Consider the following 14,546-nt stretch of genomic DNA (forward strand, 5'->3'; position numbering starts at 1 on the left):
TTCAAAACTGATCACGGAAAACGGGATAATGCAATTGTCAATACAACAAAGCAGAATCTTTTATTAGTTCTTAGTACGAGATCGCAGAAAGTATCGGGTTTTCCCAGGACGTGTCTGCTCGTCAAACAAAGGATCCGTTGAAGAGACAGCGTCCTGCTGATCAGTTGGGTGTTCTGGTCTTGAGTCCTTTGATGACAATTGTTCAACAGAGTCTTTCTGCTTCGCTGAGGATTCTCCAACAGGCTGCGCGTCGCTGAAAGGTACAAACGCTGGCAATGCTTCGGTTTCAGTTGATGCAATGCCCTTCCTTACCCACGGGTCTGCCGGCAAAGGGATAGGGACTCGCTTGGTATGGGTGGCATGCACCCAATTCTTACGTCCCTCGAGGCGAACGGCAGTCCTCGTGGCCAGGAGCACTTGATAGGGTCCGGTAAACCTCGGGTCCAGGTTATTCTTGCGTGAAAAATTTCTCGTCACCACCCAGTCTCCGGGCTGGAGCTGGTGGCCTGGACCCTCCGTCTGCGTCGGTAGTGCGTCGTAAACCTGTTGGTGAATTAACCTCAGTTTAGCAGTCAGGTCATGTAGATAATCGATCAACATTGGGTACTCAAGATCAGAAAACATTCCTGGCCTAGGAACCCCCCACACATTCGCAGGACGGCCGAACACTATTTCATAGGGGCTAAGCCCTACTCGGGAGTGTACAGTCGCCCTAGTTGACAGTAATGCTAAAGGTAAAGCGTCAGGCCACGAAAGACCAGTCGTAGCCTGAATCTTCGCTAGCTTTAGTTTAAGGGTGCCGTTGTACCCTTCAACCAATCCAGCTGACTGGGGATGATTGGCGCTATGGAATTTCTGATTTAATTCCAAGGCCCTTACATACACTCTTCATCACACTACCCACAAACTCACTTCCGTTATCTGACCACACGACTCTAGGCATTCCATACCGAGGAAAGTATTCCTTCAGTAGGATTTTCGCAGTAGACAAAGCAGTATTGTCTTTGAGAGGATAGGCCTCGATCCATCGAGAGAATGCGCAAACCACAACTAAAACGTATTTCAGGTTATTGCATCGCTCCATATGGATGAAGTCCAATTGTATCACCTCAAAGGGACATGAAGGGGGAGCAAAACTGCCAGGAGGAGTTGGGGTTCCTTTGCCAGGATTGTACATCATACACACCATACAATTCTTCACCAAACGTTCAGCACATTTCGTGATACCATCATTCTTCCACACAGGAGACAGCAACTTACAAATACCTTTCGCGCTAATATGTGCTAACCCATGCGCCATTGTCACAACGGCCAGCACATACGCATCGGGCAACAACCATCTTTTCTGATCCGACAAATCAATCCAACAACCACTCGCATCCAACTTTCCCGTGCTTTCTTTCCACTTCGCCTTCTCAGTCTCGGTGGCCTCATTCTGAATTTCTTTCACACTCCCAACAGTGTCTTCACACATACTCGATTCTGTAGGCCACCTAACCGAACTCGTCACATACATCCGAGTGCTAAGGTTCCGGGCAGTCTCCTTAGCAATCTCGTCTGCAAACGCATTACCACGACCAACATCATCCGTCACCTTACGATGCGCACTACATTTAACAATCGCTACTTGCTTAGGCAACGTCAGTGCATCCAAAAGGTCATTCACAAGCTGGCCATGCTGAATCTTAGTACCATGCGACGTCAAGAAACCTCTCTCTCTCCACAATCGTCCAAAACTGTGTGCGACGCCAAATGCGTATTGGCTGTCGGTAAACACATTCACACGTTTCCCTTTTGCTAACACACATGCTCTAGTGAGAGCAATCAATTCTGCAGCTTGGGCAGAATTCTGATTCAACCTTGCAGCCTCAACAACAGTATTCAACGTTACAACAGCATAAGCAGTAGTCACATCACCATTCGGCAACTTAAAACATGACCCATCCACATACAGTGTACCATCCGGATCTTCCAATGGGGTGTTTTTAAGGTCCACTCGACCCTTTGTTTCTTCTTCGGTCCTCAAGTAGCAATCATGTTCTACTACTTCATCTGACTCTGCGCTAATTGGTAACAAAGTTGCCGGGTTCAGAACATTACAGCGTTTTATCTGAATGTGGCTTGCCAACAACGTCAATTCGTACCCAGACAACCTCGCACTCGTCAAGTGCTGAGTTTTCGTTCGATTCAAAAGAGTATCGACTGCATGCGGAACCATCACCGTAAGCATATTATCCATGACCAGTCCTGCTGATTGTCGGATGGAGACCGCAGCTGCCGCTGTTGCTCGTAAACAACTCGGCAATGCTCTAGCTACTGGGTCCAAGGTCGAGGAAAAATATGCGCATGGACGTTGCTTACCACCAAAAGGTTGCGTTAAGACACTCAAAGCACAGCCTTCTCTCTCGTGAACATATAATGTAAACGGCTTACTGTAGTCGGGAGTACCCAACACAGGAGCCGAACACAATGAATCACGCAATTCAGAAAAACTTTTCTGACATTCTTCCGTCCATGGTAAAGGAGTTGAAACATCCTTGCACGTAAGGGCCACCAATGGTTTCGCTAGCAATGAAAAATTAGGAATCCATTGCCTGCAGTACGACGTGATACCTAGAAAGGCACGCACATCTCTTTGGGTTGTTGGCACAGCCATTCGCGCAATCGCTGCAATTCTTTCTGGGGTCAACCTCCTTCCCTCCTTTGACAATAAGTGACCTAGATAGGTTACTTCTTGACAACAATATTGGAGTTTAGTAGGTGACACCTTGTGATTCAACTCACAGAGATGTTGCAGCAACGACACTGTAGCAATTTTGCAAATGTCCTGAGTATCGGCAGCCACCAATAAGTCATCGACATATTGTATTAAGGCCGCACCGACCGGCAACCTAAACGCATCCAGTTGACCCTTCAAGGCCTGACTGTAAATCGATGGACTTTCACAGTAGCCCTGAGGAGCGCGTTTGAACCGGAAGCTGCGTCCACCGAGAGAGAAACCGAAAAGGTCCCTGCTCTCTTCGGCAATCGGGATGCTGAAAAACGCATTTTTCAAGTCAATCACCGAAAACCACGATGCAGAAGCTGGAATCAGAGTCAGTAGCGCCGTGATGTCAGGCACAACAGGGAATTGAGGAACCACAATTTTATTCACCTCCCGTAAATCGATAACAAAACGATAAACAGGCGGTTTTGAAGGATCCGTACGTTTAAGAATGGGCAGCACAGGGCTGTTGCACACGTTTCCCCGAGTCTCTTCAATAACATCTTTCTCGATCAAATCATAAATGATCGCTAACAATGCTCGTTCACCATCAAGAGAGATACGATACTGGGGAATACGTGGCAAACGCACATTGGATTTCAACTGAACAACATAGGGCGAGATATCAAGTAGGCCCACGTCATTCGGACCCGTCGCCCACAAAGACGCAGGAAGAGAACTCAATTCCGGTGGGAGCTTGTCGAGAGACAAGTACATGGGAGAGACAACCCTCTCTCCAAACGTAAGCTGTACTCCCGCAGGAGAACAATACAAAGTCGCATACAAACGTTTAAGCAAATCCAGGCCCAAAAGATTTTCACCACAACCAGTAGTCAAAATTAACGGAGCCTGAAGCTCACGTGGCCCAATTGTAAGGGGCAAAGGGCGCGAAACTGGATTGCTAACGGGGGCGCCAGAGAATCCAACGGAAACATTTGTTAAGCCAGACAAAGGTGCGCCAGGGAGTTTCGAATGCTGAATGGAACTTTTCGCTGCACCAGTGTCCAACAGAAAAGGCTCAACGACGCCCGATGTAGCAACTGCGACGTAAGGCCCTCTCTGATCAACCGGAACTGATACCACTCCCTCTCCTTGTCTTTGGCTGTCCTAGTAATTACTGTCGTCAGTTCCCTGATCTACGTAATAGTCGTCTACATTATACTGCGCAGATCGTCCTTGCGATGATCCACGTTGATCGAAACAATTATTATTATTAGAGGAGTTATCAGAACGGTCATTCTGAGCACCACGACCTCTACCACGTGATGCCTGCTGCGAACCACCACGACCTCCTCTAGATGAGTTACCACTATGACGTTCATTCAAAACAGGGCAATTGAATTTAATGTGTCCCTCCTGTCTGCAATAAGCACATTGATTGTACCCTAACGATGATCTTTGGGAGGAGGAATCATTACGTGGCTGAGATCGATTCGATTGCGACTGTGACCTATTCTGTTGGGGTGCATTCTGATTTGAACGCGGAGGATATGCTTGTTGAAGCAACACTTTAGTTTTTAGTTCTTTCGTCTTTTTATCAGCACGGTCGTTCTCCTCTTTCTCTCTATTCTCATAATATTGTGCTGTAGCCAATATCTGAGCTGAGGTAGAAACGGCCCATGCACTTTCCGAATTCTTTAATTTATTACTCAAATCGGGCAATAAGTTTGAAACAAATTTATCCACAAACAATCGCTGACCACCCTCGGTACCCATATCCTGACCACTATGGTCGATGAATGCCTCCTCGAACCTCGTAAAGAAGTCGGAAACACTCTCGTCCTTCTTTTGCTTACAAGCTGACAATTTATCCCAATTTACCCTCATAGCTGGCATAAGAGTTTTCATTAATGTTATTATTCGTTGAGGAAGATCAACAATCAGCTGGTCGGGTTTAGCGGCAGCCGTTTGTCCGGCATCTGCCGCTACAATGGCAGCCCAAGCACCACCTAATTCATTCGGATGGTTTTCATGACGAATCTTAGCCCATACCGGTTGCGGTACAACATTGCCGAACAACATGTCGATATCGGCGAGATTCATTACCCTAGCATCCACGAGCTGCGATAATTCCTTATAATATCCTGTAGGATTTTTGCGAGGGTCAGGCAAAGATTGCTTCACCTGTAACACTTCCGAGCGTTTCCATGGGAGATGTATCCATACTCTCTGGAAATGCGCCAATGTCGGAGGTTGAGCATTAGGATTGGCTGGTATCCAAACCGGTGGAACTTCGCGCATGGGATATTGGCCAGACTCGTCTGGCGGTGGTTCAACATCCTCGACAAACAATGCATGAGGTATCGGAGCGGGGCGAAAAGATAGCAACCGCTCAATAGCACGTCGAACATTACTATCCACTATCAGTCCATTTGAGAACTGAAGCTGAAGATCAGACAAAGCGGTCAGCACCTCGTCAGGCGCATCAGCCGATATCTGATCGCGAAGGAACTTACACATTTCATCAAACACGTATCTTTGGGTGGGTATATTGAATTGACAAAATGTTTCGAGTACAACACGGGGCGGATTTCTAAGAGGGTTCACCATCCAACCCATCGCCATATTATATAGCGCAACACGTTCTCTGTTTCCAGGAAGCTGACTACGTCTTTGAGGACCATCGGAGCTAGCAGACCCATGAACAGGTCCAAGCGAATGAAAGAAGCTAGCCGCAAGAGGAGTAGTACGAGAACGAGTCGAGGGAGAATTATAGGACACAGGACTAACAAGTGAAGGAGTAGAAACAGTAGCAACAGCAGGGGTTAACAAAACAGGAGCAGCAGCGGGAGCAGGAGTATGTGGAAGCGGAGGAGCAGTAGGGATAGAAACAGACAAAGGAGCAGGAACAGTCGGAAGAGCGGGTACAGGCTGAGGAACAGGCTGAGGAACAGGCGGGGGAAGAATAGGCGGAAGAATAGGTGGAAGAATAGGTACGGCAGGGACCACAGGAGCTGCAGCTGCGGTACCCTGTACGTACGGAGGTGGCGACTTCATGAGATAAGACATTAAAGGATCCTCAACTGGCTCTTCCTTCTTGTCCGACTCCGTAGGCAAAGCGGGATAACATTTATCTATGGTCATACGCTGTAGTCTGTCAAACACTTCCTTATCCTTATCCTCCTTATCACGCTGAAACTGCTCTGCTTTCTTCACTATAGTAGCAACATTATCTCGCTGATTACGTTTATTCTGTCTGATTTCTTTCTGTCGGGCTTCTTTGCGCCACAACCGAAAGGCATCAAACATGGCCGGCCTTGATTTTCTTTCGAACAGTTTAATTTCTAGATTATCTAAGATCGGGGCCTCGAAGCTACCATGAGGCGGCCAACGAAGGTCACCGTCCTTCTTCGTGTATTTAATCCAATAATCATTAAAGGTAATCGGACCTAGTCCATGTTTACTATATAGTTCATAAGTGGGAGTTCCAACCGGAGGTATCGGACACGAGTCCTCCAGTCGGGAATCCGTACCACAAGGTCTGAAACAACTAAACAAAGTACTGCGACCAGGCATCTTGCACACTAGCCGAGTTTCACAAACTTCAAGGGTTACGGGATTTACCAAGTCCCAGCAAAGAACAAAAACCCTCGGTTTTTGGCGGCTGCAGTCGTCAAACAACACAACAAAGTACGCTAGCAAAGTGTCACCGACAAAAACACTCACACAGCGTTAACAACAAAAACACTCGCTAAAGTGTCAACAACCAAGAACTCTGGGAGCGACCCACAAATACTTAACTCAAAGATCGATGGCGTCACCAGGAAGGCCCGTCTATCGTCTCGCTCTACCAAGGTCTACGCCAGGCGCCAAAACAGGTCTACAGTCAGGGCAGCAGTCCGTCGCAGCCGTCAGGAGGCGGGAATCTTCGCGGGAAAAGTCTTCGGGCCACTTATTTCGACAACAGGATCGATGAAGCGGGGTGCACCTTCCCTCGGAGATTTCACACGAAGTTCCTCACGATCGTCGGGCTTGGACCGGTACCACTGATGCAGCCCCACGTTGGGCGCCAACTGAAGGACTGGGTTCTGTAGGACCCAGCGGTGCCAGGGCACAACACCTGAAACCTTCGTGGGTAACCTGCTCCGGCGTACGAATCACAGAGACACGGGACACTTCCTTCGACGTCAAAGATTCAAGGTTTATTTGCTGCAGGGAACACAGATATCACAGGAAGTACATCGAGTGTAGTTCGGGGAGACTGCTTCAAATTGGTTCTGTGGATCGCTCCTTTTATACAGTTTTTACCCATAAGACAACATGATACACAAAAGTTTACAACCCGGTTCCCACCATCATCCCCCAGAGGGGTCGCTTTGGTCACTCTGAAACACATGAGGTCCGGATCACAAGTGCGGAAACATTTGGCGGTTCCCAACTGTAAAAACCCATCTTCCCAACATTAGTGCATTCCAATCAGCAATAAACAGATCGAAGTAGGAACAAAGACAGGTGCAGAGGAAGACGGAGACAGTGGGGAGATCGGAAAGGGTGTAAAAGGGGAGGTATCGGGAAACACGAGATACAGGCATCAAAGGGACGTGCCTAATGAGATGCACGGCTGAGACAATAAGTCCGTGCAGCAAGATGAGCCTTGAGCGGCGCCATCTGCCTTACAGTAACATCCCCCTCATCATAAAGACACTTACAAAGGACATGTGTCTTCCGCAAATATCTTGGGAGTCCCAGGGTCGCGAAGCGGACAGCGTCCGTTCGCTGGCTACTTGAGGGCAAGAGACAAAATGGATGCCGTATCTAAGATGGAACCCGTGGGTACAGATGAAAAACCCACATAACAAACGAACGGTTTAAGTTAGCACAGCGAAACTGCGCACACTTACTAAACTCGTCATTTGCGGTTCATAGATACCAGACTCGACCATATTTGTGCGAGTCATAAACACCACTTACAATTGTCACGGAACCTCACATCCCAGCTCAGAACCTGGCTATATGCAAATTAGTCTGTCCCTGGCCCAGTGTATCATGGGAACAGGGCAAACCAAACTACCAAGCCAATTCTTTCACTGGGAAGGAAACAAGCTACCGGGGACCGGTTTCTGGCATTTCAGCCGTCTTCGGCCCGGCTTGCTTGAACCCTGATGGTGCAATGAGCAAGGGACTCACGTCTGAGTATACCCTTCCACGCTTATGGTGGACAAAATAATTAAACAACAGGGGGTGGTGATGGACAGAGTTTATGAATTAAGCAGAATACTCTCACCCAGTCAAGAGATCAGGGCTTAATCCAACACCGTTTTTTAGCTCACTGCACCATCCCAGCTCAGAACCTGGCTATATGCAAATTAGTCTGTCCCTGGCCCAGTGTATCATGGGAACAGGGCAAACCAAACTACCAAGCCAATTCTAGCACTGGGAAGGAAACAAGCTACCGGGGACCGGTTTCTGGCATTTCAGCCGTATTCGGCCCGGCTTGCTTGAACCCTGATGGTGCAATGAGCAAGGGACTCACGTCTGAGTATACCCTTCCCCAAGGAGGACAGAGGCAGTGGGTCTCTGCACACAGGGCTGACAACGATGTTGTAATCCACAGGGTTGGTCTCCATTATCTCTCCCACGTAGTGGTGCGCTCAGTCTGGGTGCCGCATGATATAAACTGGCGGGGGGCGCAGAGGCAGCATGAGTCATGCTGACACCATGCACGGCGCCGGTACCATACAAGCAATCAGACATCTCCCCGGCAGCAGCCCGGGGTAAGCGCAGGAGCAGGGAGCACTACCAGCAATATGGCTTCCACCGCTTCGCTGGCGGAGACAAGCGAGCCAGCAGCTCCGCATGCGGACCGGCTTAGACACAATGTTGCACTGTCAGCCACAACATTTCCCAAGCGCGAAGATGATCAAAGCGGCGCGGAGCCCCGCGGCAGTAAACACAGCGTAGCGGCTGTTCCCCGCCGGTCGCCTCCGTCCCGCTTCAAAGTTCGAAGAGAATGCAGACATGGCCGGCCATCCCTAGAACAAAGACCCGACCAGCTGCAGCCAGCGCCGGAAAGGAGGTGAGGCACCCCGGCACTTCCATCGCAGGGAGCGGTCAGGGAAGCACACCGCTGGAGACAGAATCGTCTCCCGGTCCCGAGGATTCGATTGAGAAGCAGGATTAATAGCAGGAGAAGTCGCGGACCGGGAGGAAAACAGAAGGATCGGCGGAGCCGAGGGATCAGGCGGCCATCATGGATGTAGGCTAGGCTCCTCCCCCATTTCGGGGATTCTTGATATGGAACACTTTTCCATGGTGTTGGAACAGTGTCAGACTATGTCTTTTAGGAAATTGCAAAAATATTCCCTTTCTAGAGAGTATGTCTATTTTGCTAAATGAGTAGTTGAACACTGTCTAGAAATATTTCAGTCTATTAAGACCTGTAAGAAAGTTGTGCTGTACAATTGAAGTGACCAACCGGATCAGGAAATGCCCCTTCCTTTGTTTCAGACTAATGTAGATTGCATGCTGTCATCCCTCTTCTCACCTTGAAAATGTTAGCTGCAACTAAGATCCTGTTGATGTAATCCATGTTTAGTTTTACTGAATTTCACTTTGTATATGCAGCTATTTATTCCAAAAAGGTTATTTGTTTGAGGAAGGATTTGGGCTACAATATATGTTGGTGTGTCACACTAGCCTGATTTTTTTGAAGCTGGAAAATATTTGAAAACATCCACATGGCAAAAGCATGTCTGAAATTATCCTTATTTTTGGATTTTCACATTGCACCGTTTAGCCACATTTCACAATTGTGGTATTTTGATATTCTAAATTTTCCAGTGGCTCAGTGTTGATGATGAAAGGAATGGTGTTCATAACTGGTCACAAAATGGTACAGCAATGTCCCGGACACCATGGATGTTTACTCCTATACTTCTGCCTATCCTTTGAAACTATGTGAAAGCCTTATTGCATTTACTTTCCTTTATTAAACTAGACGTCTCTGTATCCTGAAGGGGATTTACCCACATGAACCCAAGCACAAGAAGAAGGTGAACAAAGGCTCCACAGCAGCACGCACGTTCTATCTCATCAAAGATATAAAGTTCCTTCTCCATGAACCAGTTGTTAACAAGTTTCGCGAGTACAAGGTAGGCCCATTTCTTCTTGTTATTTGTCTGTTTCCATTTTTATCAAGGTACATAAAATGCTTTAAAAGACAAAAAAATGATTACACAAATTAATTGGAGTGTAAATCCAGACCGTAAAGCTAAATCTTAAGTGACTAAAAGATGGTTAACATTTAAAACTTTATTGAAGACATTTTCTGCTCCTTTCACCATCCTTCTGTTAGCTCCTCCTTCCTAAGCAAAATAATACTAGTCCTAGTGGATTAATCGGTACGGATTCTGCAGTAGGAGGCAACTTTGAGTTGAATGATTAATCGAAATTGCGAGCCATCTAGTAAAATTCAGCGACCACTCTGGACATTCCGTTTGGTCTCGTGTTTTTTCTGGATTAAGCCCTTCCTAATCCTTCTGCTTTTGTAATTTGACTTTACTATCAGAAACCTCATTGGAGCCTGTGTCACTCTGCTTCTTGACTAAAGGGTCTACATCTGTATTTCATCATATGCAAGAGAAAACAATGAACACAATGTGGCACAGTCTACCTCTCACTGTAACTTTTATTGATCCTTTTTTTTTTTAATGAAGCACCAAGCTGCGAACATCCAGTGAATGGGTGTATAGTCAAAGGTTTGTGCTTTCCATTTATGACTACTGGATTATGTGTTAAAGAAAAGAGGAAACCCAAGTGAGTGATTCCAGAGTTTGTTTGACTTTAACTGAGGCTTCACTGCTCATGCTTTGTATTTGTTCTGGAAGAAGACCTCCTTAATACTATATAGAACATCAGTATGAGATGTATGGGTGAAAGGGATAAAATGTTATTGGAAGATAAAGGCAAGTGCAAGAACTACTGTGGTTCATCCCCCCCCAGCAGAAAACAAATGATGTTTTCAAAAGTGCTTCGCAGGAGCATTTACAATTGTTCCACACAAGGGGGAGTGTGGGGATTTCGGGATATAATCTGTCAGTCAGGATGAATTTTTGACTCTGTTTTTATTCTGAATTTTAGTTTGCTTAATTACTTAATTAAATCCAAACATAAGTCTTCGTGTGCCTTCTTCTGGAATCTTTTTCATCCAGCAGTTTTAGAGGACCTAAGTGAACTCTCCCTCAAACAAAAGGAAGTGGCATATGTAGGTGTTCTGTCCACACCTAATTCCTTTTATTTCTTAGAAACAGGAGTGAGGGAGTTTACCCACCAGGCTAGATCTGTCACCAGTGAAAGACCACAAAGTTCTAGAGAAAAGGTTAATAGATAGTTAATTGAGGTTTCTTTATGGGCCTAACTCAAGTAAAAGTACATACTACAACGTGCTTTTGGCCTCAAAGTTGCCCACTTGGGTTGTTCTGCTAGTAGCCTCCTCCCGACCTTCCCCCCCCCCCCCCCCCAACCCCCCGAGCCACACAGTCACTTGTGCGAACCACGCTGTTCCAGGAGGGTAGCTGGATGATTCATGGATGGTGTTCCCAGTTGAATTGCTGGTACTTGTCCCGGTCTCTCCACACTCGCTGGTCCCGCTGTGGATTCCTCTGACAACTTCAGTGAGTTCAAGATGTCCTACGAAGTCCGGCTCTTGCCCGTTGTCTCTCGCTGTCTCTCTCCCAGTGGGTTCGGCGTCTTCCTCCTCTAGGTTTTCGTCGCCGTGCCGTGTCGCGCAGTCCTCCCCTGGTATTGGTTGAGTGGTCCTGATGACGTCGTCGTGAAGAGTTGGCCTCTTCTGAAGTTCTCTCTGCCTCAAGGAGCCACGCCGGCCAAAGGTTGGAGATGACAAAAGAAATGGATATGTTTCTCTGTTATTCATATCTCTTTAAGATGGGCTGTAAATAAAGCAGAGTCTCAACTGGGTGAGGTAGAAACCAATATTTCTCCTCAGTATCCCCAGTTTCAGAGTCTAGAGGGGGCTCTTCCTGAGAGGGAGATAAAAAAGGGACACCTAGGTCTAATTTTAAGCACCCTAAAGACTACCTGAAATGCCAGTTCATGCTTACTGCTATTCATATTCACTATGAAATTAAACTAGGCTAGGAGGATAGATGGCAGATAAGTCCCTTGTTCTTATCGTATATGATTTAGTAGGCTTAACAGTTTGAGGCAATCCTTTTACAGTAATTTTCAAAGACCTCCTCGCCCAAAAAAGCCTGCTAATGACCTAGCTGAGCACCGCCATTAAAGAAGATATTAGAAGAATGATGGCAGAACGGGCATGGCATCCTATGTCTTTTTAAGAAGCTCAAGGGGCACATTGCATGAAGAGGGTTCAAAATCTTACCAGAACAGAGAGAGGAGTTCGGTTTGTTTCAAGCGGATTTATTTACTAACTCTTGTTGGTCATCGCTTTGATTTTCTCTTTCCTGCTGTCTGCATTGATGTTTTTTCGATTTTTCTGCCAGGTCTTTGTCAGAAAGCTTCGAAAGGCATGCGCTAAGGGCGAATGGACTGCTGCAGACCGGATTAAAGAAAACAAACCTAGCTATAGATTGGATCATATCATCAAAGAGAGGTGAGGTTAGAGGCTTGATTATTTTCAGGGTCCACTTAGTAGAACACACACACACACGCACACTTTCCCACTGTTTTCCTCCACTCAGTTGTGATGCACTGTATGCTATTTCTACCTGCTAGATACCCGACCTTCATTGACGCACTGCGAGACCTGGATGATGCACTTTCCATGGCTTATCTCTTCTCCACATTTCCTCGCACTGGGAAATGCCATGTTCAGACCATCCAACTGTGCCGCCGCCTCACCGTTGAGTTCATGAACTACATCATTACATCACGCTCCTTGCGCAAGGTAAGTAAGAACTTCATTTTCAAGGATAGTTGCATTGGTTTTGGCATGCTTTCTCATGTGACCTCAACTTGTGGTCTTGTCACTGCAACATCTGGTGTAGTAGAAAAGGTGTGAAACTGAGCGAATCACTCAAGGGTAATAGCTGGTATTCTTTATACAGGAATCCACAATGTTCTTACAAATGTAATTTTCATTTCTTTATTTGTTTGTTTTTAATTTCCAATGTTAATTTTTTTTCCGAAAAGATGGATATTTATCCAGGTTCAAGAACTATGTTGTTTTCATCAACAGGTCATTCAAATTTTTTTTCCCCCACTGTGAGAACCAAAATGTAACAGCAAATATTTGTCACCCAAGGAAATTGGCAGGATAGAACCTTGGTGAATTTATTTTTAGGTCTTGCCTAGCAGCGCATGTGCAGCGCATGTGCTGCTCGCTTTGTGAGGCATGTAGTATACACTATAGCCTTTAAGCTTCATAGAAGCTCCTCCCATCTTTTGCATTGGCTTAGGTCCTAAATGCTGCCTTCCGATTGGTTTTAGGCTTGTTGGTTCTCCTCAACCCGGCCATTATGCAATTTGTTTCCTTTCATGGCTATTGGGCCCCTTTACTCAAAACACTATTTTCTTCCCTGTGTCCGCCCCCCCCCCGCATCCTCCCTTAATCTGTGACATCTCAGGCCCCCCACCTTCCGTTCGTGCCTTTTCACCGCTGGCACTCCCATTTACAATGCAATAGTTCTTGCGTAAATGCGAGTCTTATTGCATTGCAAAAGATTGTTTTTAAAGTAGTTCCCTTGTTATCGTCTTGCCGCACTAAGGAGGAGTAGAGAGCTGGCACAGCTGGAGTGTCTGTGCAGAAGCATGAGCAGTCAGACGTGGGCTCACAGCTATTGTCTGGCTACACTAAGGAGTAGAGAGCTGGCACAGCTAGAGTGCCTGTGCATAAGCATGTCGGCTCACGGGGTGAGTCACTGCTCCTTTTTATGGGTGAATTTTAATAGAAGCCATGTTAAATAAAGTCAACTATTTTACTTCAGACGGAGATTGTGTCTGAAACTGCCCACGCACGAGTGACATAGTTGTACAAACCGCCGCTATTAATTGAATAAATGAGTTCCCTCAGGGGAGCCCTGCTGAACAGGGGACTGACTGCTTGGACTGTGTGGGTGACTCGCTGCGATCTATGAAGGGAAACCTAGCTTTGAGGGGGAAACTTTTTTCAAACCATGGATGTGTGTGACTGGACGGCACGTCTCGAGGACATATTTACTTTCTCAGCACTGCGCATGTTCATAGTTACATTAGCCACTCTACTGTTAACCTCCCTTGCACCAATTGATGCCTGAGCAAAGGGGTGAGTAAATGATGTATTGGATGTATGTCTGAGTTAGTGGACGGAGAGTGAGCTGATTGATGAATATGTATTCTTGGGAGGTGAGGTAAATGGGAGGGAGGATGCTTTGTTTTGCCCATGCCCAGTGCATGTTGAATGCTTCATTTTGGGCATATGAATGTGCTTTCAACATAGTACTTTGTGAGTTGCCTGCCTCTCAGCGAGTGGAGCATTGTCATCTCAGTCTGGTATCGTCAGTAATGCATGTGGAGCACTATGTGAAGGCGCTGAAGCAAAGCGCTAGGGGATACTTCGCTCCCAACCTCCGCCTCGCCTTGCGCCACATAGCCTGTAACTTCATCAGCTGGGGGAAGCCAGGGGGAGCAGGAGTCGCATTGGCGTCTCCCAATGCAGCGTCAGCATGTGAAAGGTTGCCTAGTAACCTTCTTCAAGGAAGTGCGGTCCTGCCCGATTCCTGAAGAACATGAAAGCCAGACTGGAGCCGCTACAGCTGTTGGGCATCGTGGGAGAGGTCCGCTGACTTAGCCAGTGGGTATGTCCCGAGCGAGACCCGAGCAGACC

At 46.9% G+C, this 14,546-nt stretch overlaps 1 protein-coding gene across 2 annotated transcripts in view; it reads left to right on the forward strand.

Annotated features, from left to right (window-relative positions):
- The window catches only part of PES1 (pescadillo ribosomal biogenesis factor 1), a 163,957-nt gene that overhangs the window by 56,647 nt on the left and 92,764 nt on the right, over positions 1 to 14,546 (forward strand). For both annotated transcript variants that reach the window (XM_086943192.1, XM_086943193.1), the window contains exons 3-5: positions 9,702 to 9,855; positions 12,226 to 12,335; positions 12,458 to 12,629. In XM_086943192.1, coding sequence (XP_086799318.1) covers positions 9,702 to 9,855; positions 12,226 to 12,335; positions 12,458 to 12,629 — 436 coding nt within the window. The remainder of the gene's footprint in view (positions 1 to 9,701; positions 9,856 to 12,225; positions 12,336 to 12,457; positions 12,630 to 14,546) is intronic.

The sequence above is a fragment of the Lissotriton vulgaris genome, chromosome 11 (assembly GCF_964263255.1).
Source record: "Lissotriton vulgaris chromosome 11, aLisVul1.2, whole genome shotgun sequence".
NCBI classification, from domain to species: Eukaryota; Metazoa; Chordata; class Amphibia; order Caudata; family Salamandridae; genus Lissotriton; species Lissotriton vulgaris.